The 21,429-nt window shown below is 32.5% G+C and overlaps 1 protein-coding gene across 8 annotated transcripts in view; it reads right to left on the bottom strand.

Moving 5' to 3' along the window:
- Positions 1-21,429, bottom strand: part of LRRIQ1 (leucine rich repeats and IQ motif containing 1) — a 111,907-nt gene that overhangs the window by 11,948 nt on the left and 78,530 nt on the right. For 7 of the 8 annotated variants that reach the window (XM_027905478.1, XM_027905479.1, XM_027905483.1 and 4 more), the window contains 3 exons: positions 12,617-12,749; positions 11,057-11,117; positions 6,357-6,477 (listed from right to left, as the gene is read on the bottom strand). In XM_027905478.1, coding sequence (XP_027761279.1) covers positions 6,357-6,477; positions 11,057-11,117; positions 12,617-12,749 — 315 coding nt within the window. Of the gene's footprint in view, positions 1-6,356; positions 6,478-11,056; positions 11,118-12,611; positions 12,750-21,429 lie in introns of those variants that run through there. The other variant, XM_027905486.1, reaches the window with a different exon arrangement.

Genomic DNA, 21,429 nt, shown 5'->3' with positions numbered 1-21,429 from the left:
AACATAACAAATACGTTCCTGTAAAATACAACATTTTTCTAACTGCAAATAGGATTTTCAGCACAGTTGGTTATTAAAGTTCAGAATTTATTTTGTGTTTCAGCTCTTTATCTATTTCTCCAATTTTGACCATTTAGGATGAAATTTTACATACTGAGTATATGCCTTTGGCTGAAGCTTCTGAAATGCTGGTCACTTTTAAAAAAATAAATAAAATATTTATGTTGCCCTTTGCAGGGCTTGAAATCTGACAAGTAACAGAGCCTGCCTTTTAGGATATGTCCAAATTTGGGTCAAGTATACACCAATTGAAGTTTTTCCATGATCAGAGAAGGAGTTCATGGTTTTTTGGGCTATATTCACTAAAATATCAGTCAGTATGGAAACATGCTTTACCATGACACTATATGGAGCTAAGCATGACTAATCCTAAAGCAAAGGTTGAAGATCATGCTAAGTCATGGAACTTAAAAGCCTGCTTGTTCCATGCTGTCTGTGGCAGATGGAGAATAGCTACAGGAATCATGGAGAAAGTAAAAATCAAAGGTCCTATAGGAAGGAGACTGAGAAGAGGCAGAGGGCTGGCACTAAAATTCAAGAGAGAGATGAGACTGACTTGGAGTCAAGGTAGAAGAAACTAAAACTAACTTGGCAAACAATACCGTGGCACAGGTGGCACAAGAGACTAGAATGACTTGACAAATAGACTGACACAGAGCAGAGAGAAAAATATAGGGAAGAAGGAAGTTGTGAATTAGCAAAGGGGAACAGAGTAAGAATAAAGATAATGAATTTTGGGGCACTATATGGTCCCTAATTCTCAGAACTTACATAATTTTTAAGTAGTGAAAATATAGGTGATGATAAGGAAGGATGCAAAGAATAAGTACATTAAGAGTCTAGAATCAAAATCTGCCTAAAGAGTACATTAAATCAGGCCAGATTTGGAGGAGGTTTAAACTAGGAGATGATGAATCTGAGGAATACTGTCAGGAATAATCTGGACACAAAAAGGAACAGAGCATGAGAGGAAAAAGGTAATCAGGCCAGGATGTGTGGAAACAAACACAAGACTTGATGGCATATGTGGGAAAGAAGCCTAAGAGTGGATGGAGGAGGAAGTTTATCCTGAAATAAGAAGTTGGAGAAGCAGAAACAGGAACTGTTCATAGTAAAAGAAAGGATTACAGAACACAGGTGTGGAAAAGACAGCGATTAAAATGAGAAAAAGTAAAAGAAAAAAAGAAAGGCAAAGAAAGACTGACTTGGGCAAGATGATCTCATAGACGTATCTTCACCATCCAGTGCAACAACCTGAAGTAGCCCAACATTCACTACTGGACCTTTCAGTGCATTGAACTCAGAAATATTTTTGAATCTACTTGACAAATATTCCATAGCAAAAGAAACCTAAAATTGTTATTATTTACTCATATCACTTGACAGAAATCCTTGTCATTGGTCTGTCTAATCATTATATGGTTCTAAGTGGGTATTTAAGTGAACTACAAGCCAATGTCTTAGAATTTTTTTTTTTTTTTTAACCTGGTTTCTCTTTAAAAAAAAACAAAGAAAACCACACCTACACTGAAGAACCCCCAAGCCCTTGTAGACAACCGTCACGTTATAAAGTTAAGTATTTAAAACTTCGGAAATGCCTTTGTGTATCTGTTCTTGAATTATTTTCATAATTGGAAACACAGATGATGAAATTACATGAGATCATGTATCATTTTTCTCCCTAGCCTGTTAAATTCAATGAAAGCAAGTTCTAAATGCCTTTTAAAATCTGCATTTAGGTAATTTTTTAATATTCAACCTCAAAGTGAATTAAGCAGCATCTTGTAAAATATTCTGTAGTCTGTTCAAAAAGATTAGGTATACGTTGTTTGATAGTTAACTAATACACAGAAAAATATGTATGTACCTCCATTAAAAAAAAGAAGAAAAAAGAAAAAGCAAGCAAGAAAGAAATATGCACAAGAGACCTCTGGGTAAAATATAAGTAATGACATGGAGAGCTTAAAAATGAGATGTTTACTACACACAGAGAGTTTACAAATCCTAAATGAAAGACAGCAGTCTTTGAACTAGAATATATAGACAATAGTGATGCTAAGAAGAAAGGAACAGGAAAGTAAGAATATTTTTAAGTGAAGTTGTACCATACACTGCTTAAAGCAAAGTTGAGGACATTCTAAAGACTCTCATTATCAAAGAAAGGAAGGCAAAAAAAAAAATCAATGCGGAGGTTCTGTTAAGAGCTAAAACAATTGAAAAGATGTAAAAAGAAAATACAGCAAAAGTTACTATGGGGTTTTTTTTCTCTGAGTTGGAAGACTTTCCACTGTAAGAAATGCATAATTAAGCTTCATTAATTTAATTTCACTGACTAACAAAATAGTAAAGTTTGAATTTATATGAGAAACAGAAGTGATTTATTTTTTTTTAGTGGAGATATACCTGGGTCCATTTTTTGAACTAAGAGTGATGAAGGAATGAAATTTTTTTTTTCCTCGAAAGCAGTGTTCTTCTGATATCAGAGGCTCTCTGAAAAGCTATAATTCAGGGAAGAGAAGAATTAAGAATTCTGGACAGTATTTAAAATAACAGTTAGAGGCACAGCTCCCATTGCTTTCCACTTTCAAATTCTGGTGCTTCTCAAAATGCCTGTCAAAAGATTGCAGTTCCCAAGGCAAGTGCAATGAAAAAAAGTTTAAATTTGCACAGAAAAGAAAACCACAAAATTGTGATGACAGTTAGACAATGTAATTATGTAGGACACTCATCTAAAGGTCCAACATTGGTTGGCCAGAAACAGATTAGGACGATAGACAGTAGCTGATGATTGTCACAGCCTACTCACAATTTGGACATTAGCATATTAAAAAAATCATCCTGTCTGGTCAGATATTAAAAAATCCATAACTTCTAATTCTTGCAAAATATTTCTATGCCCATCTTGCAACTTAGTGATGACTACACTACTAGTGTTCAGGAAACAAAAAATACATCCAGCAATTCATGCCATTGTTTTGGAGTTAATAAAAATACCAGTGATACTTGAATCTTACATAACTGTGACTGTAAGCCACTAACCATCATGTCTTATGTACGTGTATCACAGAAAAATTATTCAGCAGGGAAAAAGAATTTTTTTCCTGTCCTTTTTTTTACAAAAGCAAGGTAAATCTATGTGAAAATAATAGGCAGAAAATATAATCAGCAAAAGGCCATACTAAGACAACTACTTTGCAACTTATTGGGACTAGGTACCACAGAGATTAAGATTTTTGCAGTGGTCAGATAAGAATGGACAAAAAAAAACCCCCCAACCATCCCCACCCAAACAAAATCACCTCAAGCAATAGAAAAAATAGTTACCAGGGATTATAAAGTAGTAACTATGGTTTCCAGAAAGAATATAAAGTAGTATGTTCTTAGATCATAATAATTGTCCATCAACAGAAGCAAGGTTCTAAATTAGATAGATAACTGAAGAGCCCAACCGAACAGTGGCTACTCTTTCTTTAGGTTATACTTATTTTTTTTTTAGCTTTATTTTTCTAATACTGGGTCAATTTAATTAAAAGTCATGAATGTGTAACAGGGAACCAAATCAAATACTTTAAAGTAAACAAATGCTTTCCTTAAACTAAGATATACTATGTTAAAAGCATTTCTTTTATTACTTAATTAATTTTGCTTTCTCAAGGAACAGAATTAAGTCATTTATCTACCCCCTCGAACTTTTCGAGAAAAATAGTAGATTTGGGACTTAAAATTTTTTAACACCAAATTCAAAGAACCCACTGTTAGAAAATAAATGAAGTACATAATGGTTGGGGAGTTCTCAAAAATATTTCTGAAAATCCTGACTTAGGCTTTCTAAAAACCCCCGCAAATAAAAGGATGATAACTTTGAAGTGTTGCATTTTTTTGTCTTTACAAAGATATGACCATTCATAGTACATTTCCCTGTAGTATATATAAAAATATATATATGTAGTATACATTATCTTGCATTTTTAAACCTCACTTTCCAGCCTTAAGATCTCAACAATTTATTGATAGAATTTCTAAATTACAAGTTATATATAAGGAACATGATTTAATAACTTATTCAAATGACAGCACCTCTAAAGTCACAGAATCTTTATAATAATCTATAATACAAAAGCAAGTTCACTCAAAGGGGATACACCTACTAAATCACTGAAATAGTTTTCAGGCATCTTCATTTAAAATTTCAGAAAGCAAAACCAAGAGAGACTATACAGCATGAAAGCATTTTATAATAAATACATTGTAAGTAAAGGCAAATTTATAATATGTTTAGATTAAGGATCCCACAGGGTTAATAATTTATTTTTGATCATTGAAAAGCAACAGTCTTTGGTAAACAGAACTAATGTAACAAACATGTCAACATACAGTATATGAAACGTACAAAGGTAATAGTTATGTTTGGTTTTATATAGAATATGCATTACCATTGCATGTATCATCACTGTTTAATTTCTCAAATCCATGATGATAAAATTTATATAAACACACATGAAGAAACTTTTGTAAAAAGGTGTAAGACCAGGGCCTTTTTTAATGTAGTTTCTGGACTACTGAAAGGAGAATGAATATGTAGTTATGGCGTAGTAGATATGTATTTTATGGAAGTATATGTATATTACTGTGAACTCTCTCTCTCCCCCCGCCTCCCGCCCCTGCTCTCTCTCTCTCACACACACTTTTGATCTGCCACTTGACTATTGTTCCTGCTCCTTTCCTAGTCTCACCTTATTGAAGGTACACTACAGTGACACCTTTTTTCTATCCTGAAGAAAAAAACTTTCCCAAGTTCCTAACATAAGCAAGTTCTATATGTCTATATTTGTCAAGAGAGATTACTTTTATTTATTTTTCTGGATGGAGATACAGTCTAGGTTACAATCTAGAGAGCAGTTGTACATTAACATGAATACAGTGTATGCTATTTAACTCAATTATTCAAGATATGCATGCATTCTATTCTGGATATAAGAATATAATGATAAATTTGCCATCGACATCTGTAGCTTAGAGTTATCTCATCTAAATTCAGGATCTTAGCAGCTAGGAATCTCATCTAACTTAAATGATATGGCTTCATCACTAACCAATGGAGAGAAGCAAGAAAAGTCAGGGCACAAGTCGTTCTTTTCTAAGAAGGCAGGCATAGAGAAAGAACATATTCTTTCTCCATGGACAAAATTAACTTAGACTATGATGATAAATTTCATCTAATCTAATTTTAGGAATGTAAATAAAGTGAATAAGCACAAACAAATTGTACTCACTATTACTGTGGTGAACTAATATAATGTAAATAAATCTTTATTCCAAAACCTTCAAAAAGTATGCCAGAAAAATTGAGATATCAAGTAGTTTTACATGTTTTTCTTGAATTTTAATTTGCTTCTCGCTGAAAGTGAAAAGTCAGCACATCTGAAAACATAATCAAAAAGCCAATCCACTAATTGCATATAATTTATGAAATAATCCGTTTTCTTCTTCGACATAAAACATTTCAAGAAAATTCACTACTTAAAAGTTTTAGGAATTCTGATGACTTTGACAAAATTATTTAACACAGCTTATATTTTTCGTAATGTGTATTTTTGGACGTTGGAGTTTTAAGTATTTGAAAAAGATATTGTACACAAATGACAAAATATAGTACGACCTTATCAGAAACATATTAATATTTCTTCAATTCTGTTACACAAAGTAAGGCATGAAACTTAAAAATCTATCATTTTATGACTCAAGTATTATTTTTGTATTTTTTCTATATATAGATTATTTTGTTAAGTTGTATGATATTAGAGTGGTAAAAATACAAGGCTTTAAAGGGATCCTCTGCTACTGAGCTATAGTAAGCTCAGTGGGATCATAGACTATAGCATAATGAGTAATCAACATGACAGAAATCTGTTCCTTGATTTAGGATACGTGTTCTAGTATTCAGCTAACAAAACATGCATTTTTAAAAGCTCTGTTGGAAAAAAAAATTCAAGCGAAGATTAAAGAACCAAATCTGTATTATAATTTAGGGAAAAGAAAATCTTTTAAGAACTCAAACATCAGAAGACCTAGAATATGTCACTGGTAACTTTCCATTAAAATCACAAGAGGAAAGTCTATTGATACTAAAGATGCAGTTTTTAAACAGAACTGTAGAAAATGAATGAAAAGGATTTAGGTAAAAAGGAAACATAAGGATAAGCAGCATGTGTTATTAAGGATTTCAAGCACACTCAGTTCTACCTAGCATTTTAAAGTAATCTTTAATACTGATATTGAAAAAACCCATAACTTACTCGAAGATCTTGTTGAGTGTCTGTGTGGCAGCGTGTTTTTTATTCTGTTCTCAGTCAAAGCACTTCCACTGGCCACAGAAACAAGTTCTAAATCCATGTCTTCTCTGCTTACAGGGCTTGCCTGGAAGCAGTGGGAGAGAATGTACACAATCATGAAACAAAATGTAACATTTTCTGAATGTAGCTCACATTACTCCAAATAAACAAACAGGGTCTGTCAAACAACCTTCTTCAAAATGATACCACAATCCTTTTTTGTTGCCTAGGCTGAACAAATGCACTATGTCAAAGCACTTTTGTAAATAAGAGCCGATCTTAAAATTGTGGTTTGTGATCTGAGTCAATGCAACAACAAAAGAAAACATTTTAGTACAGTAATTTTGAAGAAAATCAATCTTGCAGACGGCTGATGAAACCTTAAACAGCTTAAGATCATTTACTGACCAGTCTATAATTTAAGTTATAGTTGAATGTCAGAGATGTCATATTGGATTATTTCCTGCAATATTTATGTTTTATCCAGGACACATATCAGTTCAATCAGACAAAGGCCCAGTGAGTAATTTAATCTTTTAGGTTTTTGCTAATTAGCCATAACTATCAGACAACATTTTAATTATACTTTAGGCAAGAGTATTATATGAATTATAAACTTCTAACATCCAGTGGTCATGGCCTGAGGCATGTTACCTGCACATAAATATGGCAAAATAGAAATGAAAATTATATTTCATTTTAGCAATGGCATGTAGGGCAAAGTTTAAAAACTCTGACCTGGATCTTCCACACATTGTAAATTGTAGATTGTGAGTTTTGCAGAAACAACTTCACTTTTACTCATGGAGGAAACGAAAACTATGCAGTCATCTAACTATACTGTTCACTAGATACTGAGGGCCAGTAACAATGTTGGGAAAAATAAGACACTGCAGATGAACAATCTACAAAATCTACAAGATTCCCAGTGTAGAGTCAGTCAGTTGGAAGTAATAAACATAAAGATATAATTTTCTAGTCTCTGGACTTTTAAAAATGGAGTCTAGAAAAACAGATTAAGTCCTTCCTATCTGGGCTGAAAAGCTTGGTGTCTTTCGGAAGCTAGGTGAGTAAAGACCTTTTCTTTTTATATATAAAACCAAACAAACTACAGAAAAGGAAAGACTATGCTAGTAGTAATGGCATCAAACTTTTTTGTAACATTGTAGTAGCATGACTGCTCAATCAGATATCGAGATACTGGGTCTCAACTCCCAGAGAGTTAAAGCCTGCAGCTCCCTTTTTCTCAGGAAAATGCTGTTACTGTGAAGTTGTAGGCTATTCTGGAGGAGACAATCTCCAGACTTCCTGTTCAAACTAGTTCCCTGTACCAAGAGCAGCACTACACCAATGCAGACAGGCTTTGTAGTCCAGTCTAACTCAGAGAACTCAGATGAAATGGAGACCTGTTTCATTTCCTTGTCTTTACTCAGTCACTGTTTAATGTAAAATTCATTAAAAAGCCCTTGCATTTTCAAACCAAAAACTCCAAAGATACAGAGATTTTACACTCTTCCTTAGTGACTGCATACCCTTTGTGTCCACACAGAAAGTTTATCCCTTGTTTTCTGATGCTTGCCTTTTGTTTAATGACCAGGATTTTAAAGTTTTGCTTAGCACAGACAGCAGGCTTTATTATTGTGGTCAACATCAATATTTTATTTTCTCTTCCATAGCAGTGTCAAGAAGTTTTGAAAAGAGTAATGTTTAATCCTGCCAATTCTTATATTTTTTGGACTTAATATTTACAGTCGCTTTAAGCCTGTGAGAACTCTCTATATTCAAAATCTTTAAATAGGAAGCTTTTAGTCTTTCATTAGTAGAAGTAATGCAATCACTGTGATGTTCAGAGAGATTCAAAACAATGGAACTGACCATTCTTAATTCCATCTAACCTGTTTCAACACAATGCAAAAGTTTTCTAATATCCCAATTCCCAAAGATCCAGGAGACCACAGTATTTTAAAAAGATAGCCTTTCCACAGTATCCGATCCCTACCATCATATAAACTGAGGTTTTATCATCTTGTAGACAACACTATTCAGGATTATTTGCTAGTTTTTATTAGGGCTGTTTGTCTCCCTGATATTTGTTATTTTATTTCAAATAAAGATAAGTGTTTTCACCCAATTACAGTCAGAGTAATATTTAACGTTGTATTAATCACTGGAGCAAACTTAATTTCAGGTTTGTAAAGAAGCTGGTTGAAAGTCCTCTGAAGTTAATTAAAACCTTCCCTTTTATATTTATAGCTTAGAGCCAAAATTTGGAAGAAATTTAAGATACTGATACAGCTTTTTGCAGATTGTAGTATTGGACTTCCATTTGTAGTGATCTCCACAGTCAACTCTTCAGACTTTATGCCCTTGGTTTTATTACTACAAATTTTTTTTCCAATTAATTGGAAATTAAGTTCAGTTAAGCGGAATCTTTTCCTTGAACACATCTCTGCATCTGTGTATTTGCCTATTCCTATGTAAAATTATCAAGGTATTCTTCAGAGATAAAAAGCGCTTTTAAATTCAAGTTATATCTAAATGATTTGGAGATACCGATCAACAGTGAAGTGGTTAACCCCTTAGGTAACTTAAACGTCATAAAAAAAGACTCAGGAAGTCTATCCTACTTGTTATTCAACAAAATCATATTAATGAAGTCAGTCATATTAATTAGGAAGTCAGTATGTCTTCCTAAACACTTCTATGGTAGTATTAGTAAGAAAAAAACATTAAATTGACCAAGATTCAGATAATAGGGTTTTAGATTTACTGCAGGTTACTACATAGGAATAATCCCCAATCAGAAGGGCTAAGACATTACTGTTTATATGTAACCATTGAAATACCATTTTGTATCCATGAAGAATTGGAACTTATTGGAATGTGCACAAATAGCAGTTAGAAAACTGTATTAATTTAGTACTTTCAGAATGCAGGCTTATGGGACACATAAAAACCAGAGATCCTATTACACATCATGAGATTTCGTGATCAAGTATATGACTACTGGAAATGCCCAGGAATGCTTTCCTCTTCTATTTCTCTCTCTCTCTTTTTCTCTTTTTTCTTTTATTTTACTGTATATTTTCCACTTTCTTTCAGTTTACCAGAAATGTTTGATAATAATTGAAGCTAAGTGTTAACTGCATTGTTATCATGATTTCAGAGCTTTTAACTGACCTACTGTGCAAAAGTAGTAGGAGTTGTTCACATTTCAACCTTTAAATAAGAACCCATGTAAATTTTAAACCCAAAATTCTCCAGCCATCTGTGTGGACAAACCACATCATTATTTCATTGCCTATACGGTAGTGTTTTCGGCATTAGATATACATTTTATTCCATTTTCTATTTTTTGAACCCTTTATTGCAATTTTCTCTTTATTTCATTCATGTGGAACAGCTATGTAATTATGTGGCACAGGCTGTGACAATTCCATAACTTTGCCAGTTATGTGGGCACACCACATAATACTACTGTGGGATTGCAGCAGTATTTTGTGGACAGAACCGCTTATTGTAAATAACACACAATCTACCTATATGCACATATGCTTACCAACAATTACATGATATGTAATTTAGATAACATTATTAGATTATGATTTGTTCAAATTAGATCAATTACTGTTTTAGACTCGGTCTAACAAATAACTATTGGTGCTGCTGCAATCAAACCCCATAACAGTTGTCACTTTGCTCATGATTTCAGCCCCAAAACTTTAAAAGAATCTAAGAACTGGACATACCCCATGCCAGAGAAAAATATGTGACAAATTCTGTCCTAAAGAAAACAGTAATAGCAATATCTAAGCCTCAAAAGCATTTTTATCAAAGGTGAATTTTAGAAGAGTTTATGGAATTGTTTCCAAAACATGCAAATTGCACAGGTGGTGAAGCTAAAGAAGACAGAGGTTAGAAAGGGGCAAGACTGCTCAGAAAACAAAATGACGCATATGACACATCACTTAACAGGGAAATACTTTTTATGCAATGGTCTACATCATGTATATGAGTATAAAGCACTAATTCTTTATAGTTTCTGGTTTTGCCCCACCTTTTAAACCCCACATAATAATATCAATAAGAATATTGCTAATTTGGAAATAAAATGTAAAGAGTGTATATACATATATATATATTTATATATTTTTATATATATATATATAAATGGAGTGAGTATAGGTCTAATTTTATGCAGTGTTTTTAGAATGTTACCATACTAATATACAATTCCAACTTACTGTATTTCAACAAATGACACTGAAGGCATATTAGAATGATTTAGTTATGTGACATATAGAATTTGAGAATATTTAAAGTTGTTCAATTGACAAGAATACAGACTTTTAGTAAATAATGTAGTTGGCATGATCCATATTTAATTTTTTTTTTCAAATGCTGATTTAGAACCTTTAAAAAACACGTAGTAGCATTTGATGTCTTAAAAACAAACTCAGTGTCAGATCATTAAACTAGAACCCTATAAACACGGATTCTTGTGCTAAAATATTTCTTCTGATCTCTATCAATGAGTAACTTGCTTGCTAAACTGAGACAACAGTAACTAATTATATTAATGAAAAAATTCTCCTCTTTTTACATAAAGTATGGATTGGAAACACCTGAATTCTGAAAAATCTCACAAAGAAACAAGTTCTTACCACAAGCTGTACTCGTCTATTGTCACATATCGCAGGATCTAACTCAGGCAAAAAACGACAGCTGGGAAAAACGTAGGATAGAAATTTCAATATGTCCCACTGTACTGGGTTCTCTGAAATACCCATGCAGAATCTTTTCCTAGCAACAATCCTGCTTAATTTTTAAAAATAATCCCATTATTAAAATTCATCAAAGAAATTAATATTACCTGATAAAGTGGCAGAGTAATTAATATTAATTTTTTTGTACTTAAGATTAAAACCAATAAATAATTTGCAATTGTCTATTCAAAAGATAGAATACTAAGTTAAAATATATATATGTCAATAAATGAAACCATGCATGAATCGTTGCATGTGTTGACATAAATTGTAGCCAAACCAGTTGCCATATTACTCTATGTAGGAATAAAATTGTTCTCAGTTGCCTAAATGTATCAGCTGTTATAAACTGTCTACCAGTGACATTCCAATGGAGATCAGGACTTTCGCCAAATTAAAAAAATGTTTTTATGATCTTTGCACTAGTACAAATACTAGTGCATTGCATACATCCAGAGAGGTAGCACAATAGTATTTAAGAAAATTCTTCTAGAAATTTCTGTGCCTTATTACTTTCAAACATCATTACATGTTTCTGTTCCAGTATTTTCATTCAAATTAAAAGTCATGGAAGTTACCTTAAACACTTTGGAGTATTTCACTATTATGGAACATGACCGACAGATAAATATTTCTGCAAAGCCAGATAAATATTTCCTAAGGAACATATTCTTCATATACTTTCTACAGTCATTGATACAACCTGGGTATGAGGAATATTTTTCCACACAAGGCAGAACAATATGCAGCCCTACCTGCCTACTGACACTTTGGTTTTATTCAAGGTGCTTTAGATTGTGTCTACTAACGACTTCATTAAGATATCAGTGATGACATATTGAATTTATGATCAAAATATACTTACTGTGTCTTCATGTTAGAGAATATTAACCTCTCCCTTAATTTTGTTGATATTTTATCTGTTCAATAATCAAAACTGAACAGAGAAGGAGCATGTTTATCACATTTTAATATAGTATACTATGAAGATGTAAAAGTTGGGTTGATGTTTTTAAGACAAAATATAAATACACATTAACTGGTTAAAAAAGGTATTTTTTTACTTCCTTAATCAAATCTAACAATATAGCTAATGTTACAGCTGATCTAATTACATAAACTCATAATATATATCAATAATGTTATAAAATATATGATGAATAAGAACTTTTTTCATACACTCTTTACAGTCTAAAAATCACTGCATTGCTAACGTAAAACTATGCAGTTATTTATCATGAGATTCTGCACTGTTTATTATTTAATTTTTGCTGAGAAGAAGTATCTATACAACAATTACTAAACCAATTCTAAAGGGGGACATATTTGGGACCTGGAAATATGGTGCTCTGTCTGCTAGCTGCAAAATCATGTTTGTTTTAGAACTATTAACCTAGGTTTCACTTTACAAGAAAAATTTAAAATAAAAAAAATCTAATTTAAAGGCAATGATCTCACCACTTTGTATTTCTGGAACTCACTGCCTCATAATCCAAAAGCTGTGCATGAAGCCATTGGTATGTGAAGTCTTTTCTCCTTTGTAATTTCTCATCTAAAGCAGTATCCAGCTGAGAACATTCTTCTTTTTTACCTGGGGAGGAAAAGAGATACTCCTGTTTGTCATCATTATTTTAAAATATATTTTCTTTAAGATTCTCTAGATGAACTTGAAACCCATTGCCTTTTAAAAATAAAAAATGCAATTACTTTATTTTCAAGCAAACAGTCCAAATAGTCTAAATTCCTTCAGATAACTTTAAGAAATACTGTAAAATTAGTTTTAATTTTATGATTTATTTTCACTGTTGGGATGTAATATTGGCCTTCTGAATAAATTTATTTTATTGGGAAATAAAACTATCCTTTATTTTGAAATTCACAAAGAGGTATATGTTACACATAAATTGCTTGTCACAGCTGCCATGTTTTTTATTGTGCTATTTCTATAAGTAAAAAACCACACTCATTTATATTTACAATTGTATTTACCAGTCTATAAGGTTAAAAAAATATCACCATTATATGCAAGAGAGGACACATGGCAACCATGTTACTCTGATCCGTCTTTTACTGATATGATCTATTAAGACATTTTAATGGCAGTTTCCAATATTGGATTCCAAAGCAATTGTATATATGCAATTTTTCACAAATTACTACCTACTTCTGGATCACAAAAGAGATCTAAATATAAAGAATAAAATAGTGATATTATTGGGAAGAAAAAAAAAGCTGTACAATTCTGGAGATCCTTCAGTTTTTTGGACCATTCTGCTGAAAAACAGATATGTTTTGAAACATGAAGTGGATGCTAGAGTTGGAAGAGCCTGCAAAGGAAGCATCATTGTTGCATGGGGAAATTCAACTGTTTACTTTTTACCCTTATACATCAACTTAATAAGTTATTTCTTTTTGGCACCTTCAATTCAGGGCTTTTATGAGACATCAGAAAGCTTTGTGCTTTTTTTTTTTTTTTGGTACAAAAGTTTTTTGTTTTTCTCTTTAATGTTATTTCAGACAACACTGAATTATCATCCCTGTTGCTAATTATTCCTTTGTTTTTTCTTTCAAAGATTTTTCTTTCCTCAGTGATACATGAATTCAGCAGCAACTAGAAGTTGTTTAGTAAACTGCAGGAGAACTTGAACCAGCAAAAAGCATAAGTGACCTCACTTAACATCATTCAATTTGCCCATTATGACTGCTTTAACTATTTCAATAACTGTAAAGGCATGGGGAAGGGAAATGTCAGAACTTTCATAGTTTTGATTCATGTTTAGACAACATAAACTGAAGTTACAGGCTATTCATTAACTCACCTTTTAAGACATTTGGTACATTACTTGTAGTATTTTTTAAACTTATCTGTAAATATTATAATTTACTCTGCATAAGCTCCAAAATATAATTCCTCACTTGTATTTTACCTGGTTTTGCAGTGAACTCATCACTTTCAACTTTTAGCTCTAAGGGAAATACTCTTAAAGTATCATAGCTGCTTATTTCATAGTCTGAAATACGTTTTTTGGTTAAGCCTTCCATTTGTCTTAGCATAAAGAATCCCAGTTCAAACCAAATCCATTCCTTAGGCTGAATGTATTCAGCTGTCAAGGCCATAGTTACCCTAATAAAATTAGGCAAGGTCCTAGTCCAGAATATGAAGTCATACATGTCTTGCTAGTCACTCAGGGACCAGAACTTAGGCAGAAGAATTTATCCTTACCTGATGTATAGAACTCTCCTTTACCTCCCTAGGAAGACAGAAAATGAAAAGCTTGGATGGACAGTCACTGTATCTACCCAAATGAGGTTGTGAGGGCTGATTAAAAAGGTCAAGCAGTGAATTGTCCAATCAGCGACAAATATTAAAGAATTCTAATTACATAGTTCATCACCTTCCTCTATTAAAGTGGGAACTATTTCTTCTTTTCTAAGTTTATGATATTGCTTTCCCCTGCTCCTGGTTCAGGAGTACAGTCTTCTAACCTTTACAGTTTGAAAATTTATAGGTTCCAACTACACTGGTACCTTTGGAGTTTGCCATTTAAGAAAGATACTGATTTTTAACAAGAGTAAGACACATTCTGTGTGACTTCACAAGAGCAGTCCTGGAGATCGAGACTTCTACATATGTTCACCAATGAGGAATAATCTCCCAAGAGATCATATTTAGTTTTTTTCTTGTCTGTATTTACAGAAAAGTTGTTCCAGTGTTACCATCTTCCTCAGGATAATTACTTCTGAATCAGTATTATTTTTGCATTTATTAAAGTGTCTGCTATCTTTTCATCTATTAAAAGGGAAATCAACATAGGAGATTAAAATTTAAAACCAGTATTAGAAGTTGACATCTGAGTCTGTGTGTTGAAAGATGAACATACAATAATCTATGACAAATCTCACAAAAAAAGAGAATACTTTTAGCTTGACAAATTCAAAAATTATTTTAAACAATTTTCCTTAGTTGCAGTTTCAATTTTTGATTTAACTATGTTTGAAACACAACTGGTTTTATTTAATAAAATTTTATTTCAATTTATTTGTATCTATTTTTGCATGTTAATTACTGAAACACAATTCAAACAAGAAAGCGACCAAGGTAAAAGTGCACACAATAAGGTGCATATATATAGCATATATATATGCTATATAGAGAGAATATTCTTGTTCCATATTAGTGTTAATAGTGGCGCTTTTTTTCTCAAATAGGCAGACTGTTCAATTATTTGTTTATAATACTGTAGAATACTGTATTCTATTTTCTTATTTGGAACATATTCATATTCTTACTTTTTAATATTAACACCTCTCTTTTTAGTTCTTATTCAAAAAAAATCTATGTTATGAATTAAAGCACTGCATTATCACTTTTTTATTCCACTTATGAACATCATGTGTTTGAGAATCTGGTGTATCAGTATCATTAACATGCACTGGGTTGATAGCTTTCTTAAATTAGGGCTATGGGGTTTTAAAAACCTGGACCTGATTTTGTAGAAGTACTAACATTCACAGAAGTTCCGAAGAGCTGTAAGCATCTGCATCTTTGAAATGGATCAGACCCATAATCTTTAATTGTTAAATGTGGAAAACTCTTAGAATACCAGAGAAAAAAGGAATACATCAAAGAAGGCACAACTCCACCAAAAATCAAATTAATTTCAGAGGTATTTAAATCATACCCTCATTAGATTATCGCTTCTAAACATTCAATCTTTTTGACTTTTTTCTTCTACATGACACACATGTTAATAGTTGGAAGATTGGAATTGTCTTACATTTGGCATTAATACAGTAATAATTTTTAGGTGTTGCAAATTAATCATCCTTACACACATTGTGTACATAGGTCAGATACAATGAAGCATTCAGGGCCACCTACTGGCAATTTCCTGCAAAATTTGGGCATCTAAATAGAGAGAACTCAGAAAAGTATGGACTTATGAAATATCCTTGGAACTTAGTATTACAGGAAAGTAATAAATTCTTTTCTAGGTCACTAAATCCACATGCAAACTCATAAGAACCTAAACTTCGGGATCTCCATCTATCAAATCTGTTTGCTGGGCGTGCTCTGAAACAATATGACTACACCAATCCTGACTGGTGTAAATCCCAGTTAGCTACTGCACTCTTCATCAATTTACAGGTAAGGGGATGCTAAGGACCCTGATTCAGCACAGTAATTTTTTTTTTTTCAAATCTGTTTGGGTAGATAAAAGGTCTAACTTTAATATGTCACATGTTTCTCGATATAGAGAAATGTGTGGAGAAGTCTGCATTGTATCCAACTTTTCAAATTTTGTGTTAAAACGGTGATTTCATTCACTTCAAAACTTGCTTCATATAGAGTATAATACAAATAAAGCAAGAGACTATGAAATCTAAGACCTCCAGTGTGAAAGAAGGGCTTGGAAATTCTTGAGCATTCTAAGTTTTCCTCCCTTAATAAAAAAAATCTGTGACCAGAGTTAATTTTCTCACTACATATTCTGGAAAAGATGTTCTTAAGGACTGAAGCAGCTGAGCTTGTGTATAAAATTATTGTTTGCGCTAATATTACACTAAATTTTTCCTCTCTGTCAGTATTCCAGCATAAATTATGGGTCAGCAATATATATTATAAGGGTATGTGTGTGTAAGTCTGTGTTTGAATGTACAAATGCTAAAAAATATATTCTAGTGAAAATTAAAAATATATAGGAATTATATATTTATATAATTATATCTAATATGTATTATACAATAAATATTTATATATTATATAAATAATATAAAAATTATATATACCCTTTATATGTTTATCCAGGATTTATAATTTCTCCTGTCTTCTATACAGTTATGTTATGTGCATAATACACATTTATAAACTATATTGAAATCCCAAATCTAAATCCAACTTTTTATCTCATTTTTCCATGTTAGTCAACAAAAAAAGGCATTATTTCTTTCACAGTCTGTATAATACATGCAGAACAGAAAGTAAGAACAACACAATTTGTTCTTGCTATCAAGGCAAAAAAGTGAAGCATTTGGAAACAGACAGGTAAACAGCAATAATAAAAAAACCTACCCCACCCACTGTCCACTCCTAAAACCTCCCAGAAAGTTACAGTAGAATGTAAGAGAAAGGAGAAGAATTTCTGCTATTCTACACAAAGCTTGGCACATTTGTCAGAGGTTTACTTTGTCACTAAATACACCTAAGCATTACGTAGCAATCACTACAGGCCCCAGATTGTTTTGGAAAAAGACTGGTATTCAGAGTGGTCTTTAGCAATCTCACAGGTATTCAGTGAATACATTTATAGCAGCAATATCTATATGACTACCAGACACTGCCATGTGGTAGTAATTGATTCAGACTTCTTTTTACCAAAAATTATAGCAACTCCTCATAATGTTTACCTACAACTCAGGTCTGGAATTTTCAGATAGTGGGGCACATAATTTCTACCCTAAAACCACAGAAACTTGTTTGTAACATAGCTATACTGTACGGATTAGTAAAGAACAGAAGCTCTTTTTTCATCTCAGTGACTTTTGACTAAATTGACTTCCATCTCTAGGACCAGAATGAATGAAATAAAAATATTTATAGAAGTGTCTGAGTAACCCGAATAAAAGAAGAAATAGAATTTTGTTACAAGAATATCACATCAGATGATGACCAACATTTTTTAATGCTTAAAAATGCTTTATCACGTACATCAAAAGGAGTTTTGAACATGAGAGCACTGATCAATGTACAAGAGAATGTCTTTCAAAAATTATAAAAACAAATAACAAACAGTGCCCTTTTTCCTTTTTTGCCAGGTATTTGATATTTTTTTCAGACTACAAAAAAGATCTACTACACTGCAAACCTCCTTTTCTTGTCCAATTTCTTCATCTACTAGTTCATTCTGCTTCAGTAGTTATCATATTTCAGCCTGTGCTTTCTGTGTTCTTCCTTTGATGTCTTATAATCTAACCTATTAGATTATGCAAAAGCTGAACCCTTTTGTTGAGACTCCTAAACCACTGAGACAGCACAAATTTCAGCTTCTAAATTCAAGGAAAATAGGATTTCATACTTGGACCTTCCCACAAATTATTTACTATTTATCTACTTGTTCCTGCCTTTGCAGAATGCACCACCACTACTATTTATTGGTAGTAATTGGTATTTATCCCCAGCTTACTGTTTATGCTCAGTTTGTTCCTTTTCCCACACTGAGGCAAATCCAAGCCTTATTTTCAACAGTGTACTTTTAAGACACCTCATTTAAAGTTATTTCTCTCTATTCCTGTCACAATAGTTCTAGGAAGTTCTCCCAGTATCTCCTGTTTACTTAACCTCTTCTATTGCAACCCTCTGATCACATAAATACATTGCAAACTACTGCTCCACATTAAAAGGCTTATGTCTTTTCTTGTGAACATGGCACATTTCCACTTGAATAGCTTCATAAGGTTCATTTTCCTAGCATGGACATCAAGGCAGCACTAAACACTGTTCCTTACAATTTATCCAACTGTCACCACTTTCTGTACTCCTCCATTTATGTTAAATACAATTTCCCATTTATCTTCTATAACAAAGTCATATGACACTGCTCTGAGTTGATGTATAAACCTAAAGCATTATTTCACCAGGTGTGTACAGGAAGTTGCCATAGCTGATTTCATTTTTTTTCTGATTTATGACTGTAAGTGAATCTTAGGATAAGACCTTGAAGATCTGTTTGGAGAAAGATGTAGAGATTGCATAGTGAAGGGCTAATAACTAATAATATAAGAATAGATTGGGTCAACTACAAATAAGTCACAGAGATGCAAAAAGAAGTAAAGGAACAGTAGTGCACTGATTTAATACAGGTGTACACTCTCTAATAGATTGTATGAAATTCCCTTTTTCTCTAAAAAAAACGAGCCAGAAAACAAAACAATATTTGGCCATTTGATTAAACTGATGAATTTAATTAAAGCATTTAAACCATTACATTCAGAGTTAACTACACTACTGGTCAAGCACATTCATATCAAGGAAATACACAGAAAAAATGGTTTATTTCTTCAGAATGATACTGAAGTCATTTAACATGGAATTAAATATATAGTTATGGCTATTTATTTTAATGTCAGTGAATAACAAAGCCATTGCAAGTTTCTTACCCTAGAAAAGCAGAATAATAGCAGGAGAATAAACTGCACAAACATCTGCATATATTAAGATTCTAAGTTCTCTGAAACCTTCCAAGTTTGGAAATGCTGGTTACTGACTCTATGATTTTGCATTTTACTGAATTATTGATTAAATGCTATATAGTCATTGGCTCTACTTTGGTGAAATGTATCAGCCACTCTGTGTAATTTTCTTTGTACCAAGTCAAGTACTGAAGGCATCCAAGCATCCAACTCTTCAGCCCCAGTACACTGGACACACATTTTAGCAATATTATAATAAATAACAACTGTGGTGAAAGTGAAGATAGATTGTATTTTATTCAGAAATAAATGTAAAATAACCACAAATAGGATGAAGAGTATATATCAAAAATTTGCTAATTCATCATCCACCTTCATACAAAGACACATGCTCACACGTGGGTTTCTCAGATTCCCGAAACATTAACAAATAGAAGTTGCAATGCAACTAAAAAGAACAGAAATAACATTTCTCAGTCCAGATACCCAAGATTTCTCTTACATATAGCTTGAGAAACAACATGGAATTGCTTCATGCTTGAAAAGCTAAGTTGGTTCTTTCTTAAAAAAAAAAAAAAAACCACAAAAAAAACCAACCCTGCCAAAACCAAACCTCAACTTTACAAAAATGGCGAAACTAAAGAGGTGATATTCCACCCATATGCACAGAGAGAGAAGAGTTACTGATGTAAACTACTTCTACCTGCAATCAGCATACTTCCAGGATCCACCCAGGTGCTTACAAATTCAAAAAGCACATAAAAAACTTCACACTGCTATGCCTGTACGATGCGCAGACTTTCACGTTATTCTTTCATGTAGTTTTCTATGAACAAGGTGCTCTGTAGTCTATATAGCACCCCCTTCAGCCACTCAGCACAGGCAAATCTCATCAACAGCTTTGCTGAGAAGTAAATTTGGAGAACAGCCAAGAGTTACCCAGAGATCTTTGGACAGTTAAGACCCTTGGACCTAAAGAAATCAAGGAGAGCAAAAAATATTTTGAAATAGTATGTTCAGCATTTCCATGCTTAGTTATCTGTCAGTAATAGTAAGGTATAAATAATATGGAAATAGATTGAGCCTATTTTTTTTATCTTTTCTGCCTACATGCTCATATAATTTCTGTCTCAACTCCCAAAACTGCCTAGTACAGACCCTATCTCTAGTTTTTCTCATAATCCTTGGGAATTAATCAACCCCCTAATGATGGATGTTCTCTACTGAAAAGAGGATTTTATACTGTTCAGGGGAAAAGATATGCAAAATATACCCCCCCCCCTTTTTTACAGAATATTTTTACATATTTTATTTCTGTCCATTCCCACTTCTTAAAATTAAATGACAGAAACAATCAAGAACTGCAACAGAAGTGTTTACTTGCTCAATAATGAAGCAGTATTCTCAAGTAAGAAAAGATTATCACTTCACATGTAGTCCAAGCCAGAGGAATACCTCTCTCAAAATTCAATAAACCAAGAAAAATTATTTAAGACATAAGATCTTCCAAAGGAATTCTCAAAATAACAAATACAAAGGAACATTTTGTAAGAGTGCACGAGGTATAACTACTATGTTGAACCCTATAAAGAGGGCAAAAATTACAAAATACAATCAATTTTTATTGAGTATGACAACCATTAAAGTAGGTTTTGTTTGTACTGAGAGACTTAAACAAACAAGAAAGGGACTGAAGAATCTAAACCCAAAAAAATATTGTTCAAAATAAAAATTTGAAGCTTCCATGTGACAAGAACATATATATGCCAACTATTAAAAAGAAACAAAAAAAATCATTACTCAGGAGTAGCATGAACTTAGTCAGTAAAGCTGACTTACACCACATTAACAACTGTCTTATAGTTTTTATGAACAAGGAATTAAAATATCACAAAATCATAGAATAGCTGAGTTGGAAGGGACCCACAAGGATGATGACTCTTAACCCTGCACACGACTATCCTTGGGAATTTGCATTTTAAAAAAAGTATTATGTTTTCTCTTGAGAACAAACATTTTTTCTAGATAGTTATCTGAACAGAAGAACTTGTTTTAAGAACTCAAGTTCATCAATACACGTG

Source organism: Empidonax traillii, unplaced genomic scaffold, assembly GCF_003031625.1.
Source record: "Empidonax traillii isolate 1590-97213 ecotype Southwest subspecies unplaced genomic scaffold, ASM303162v1 scaffold1159:size167780, whole genome shotgun sequence".
Classification (NCBI taxonomy): Eukaryota; Metazoa; Chordata; class Aves; order Passeriformes; family Tyrannidae; genus Empidonax; species Empidonax traillii.
This window is presented reverse-complemented; position numbering and strand designations above follow the sequence as displayed.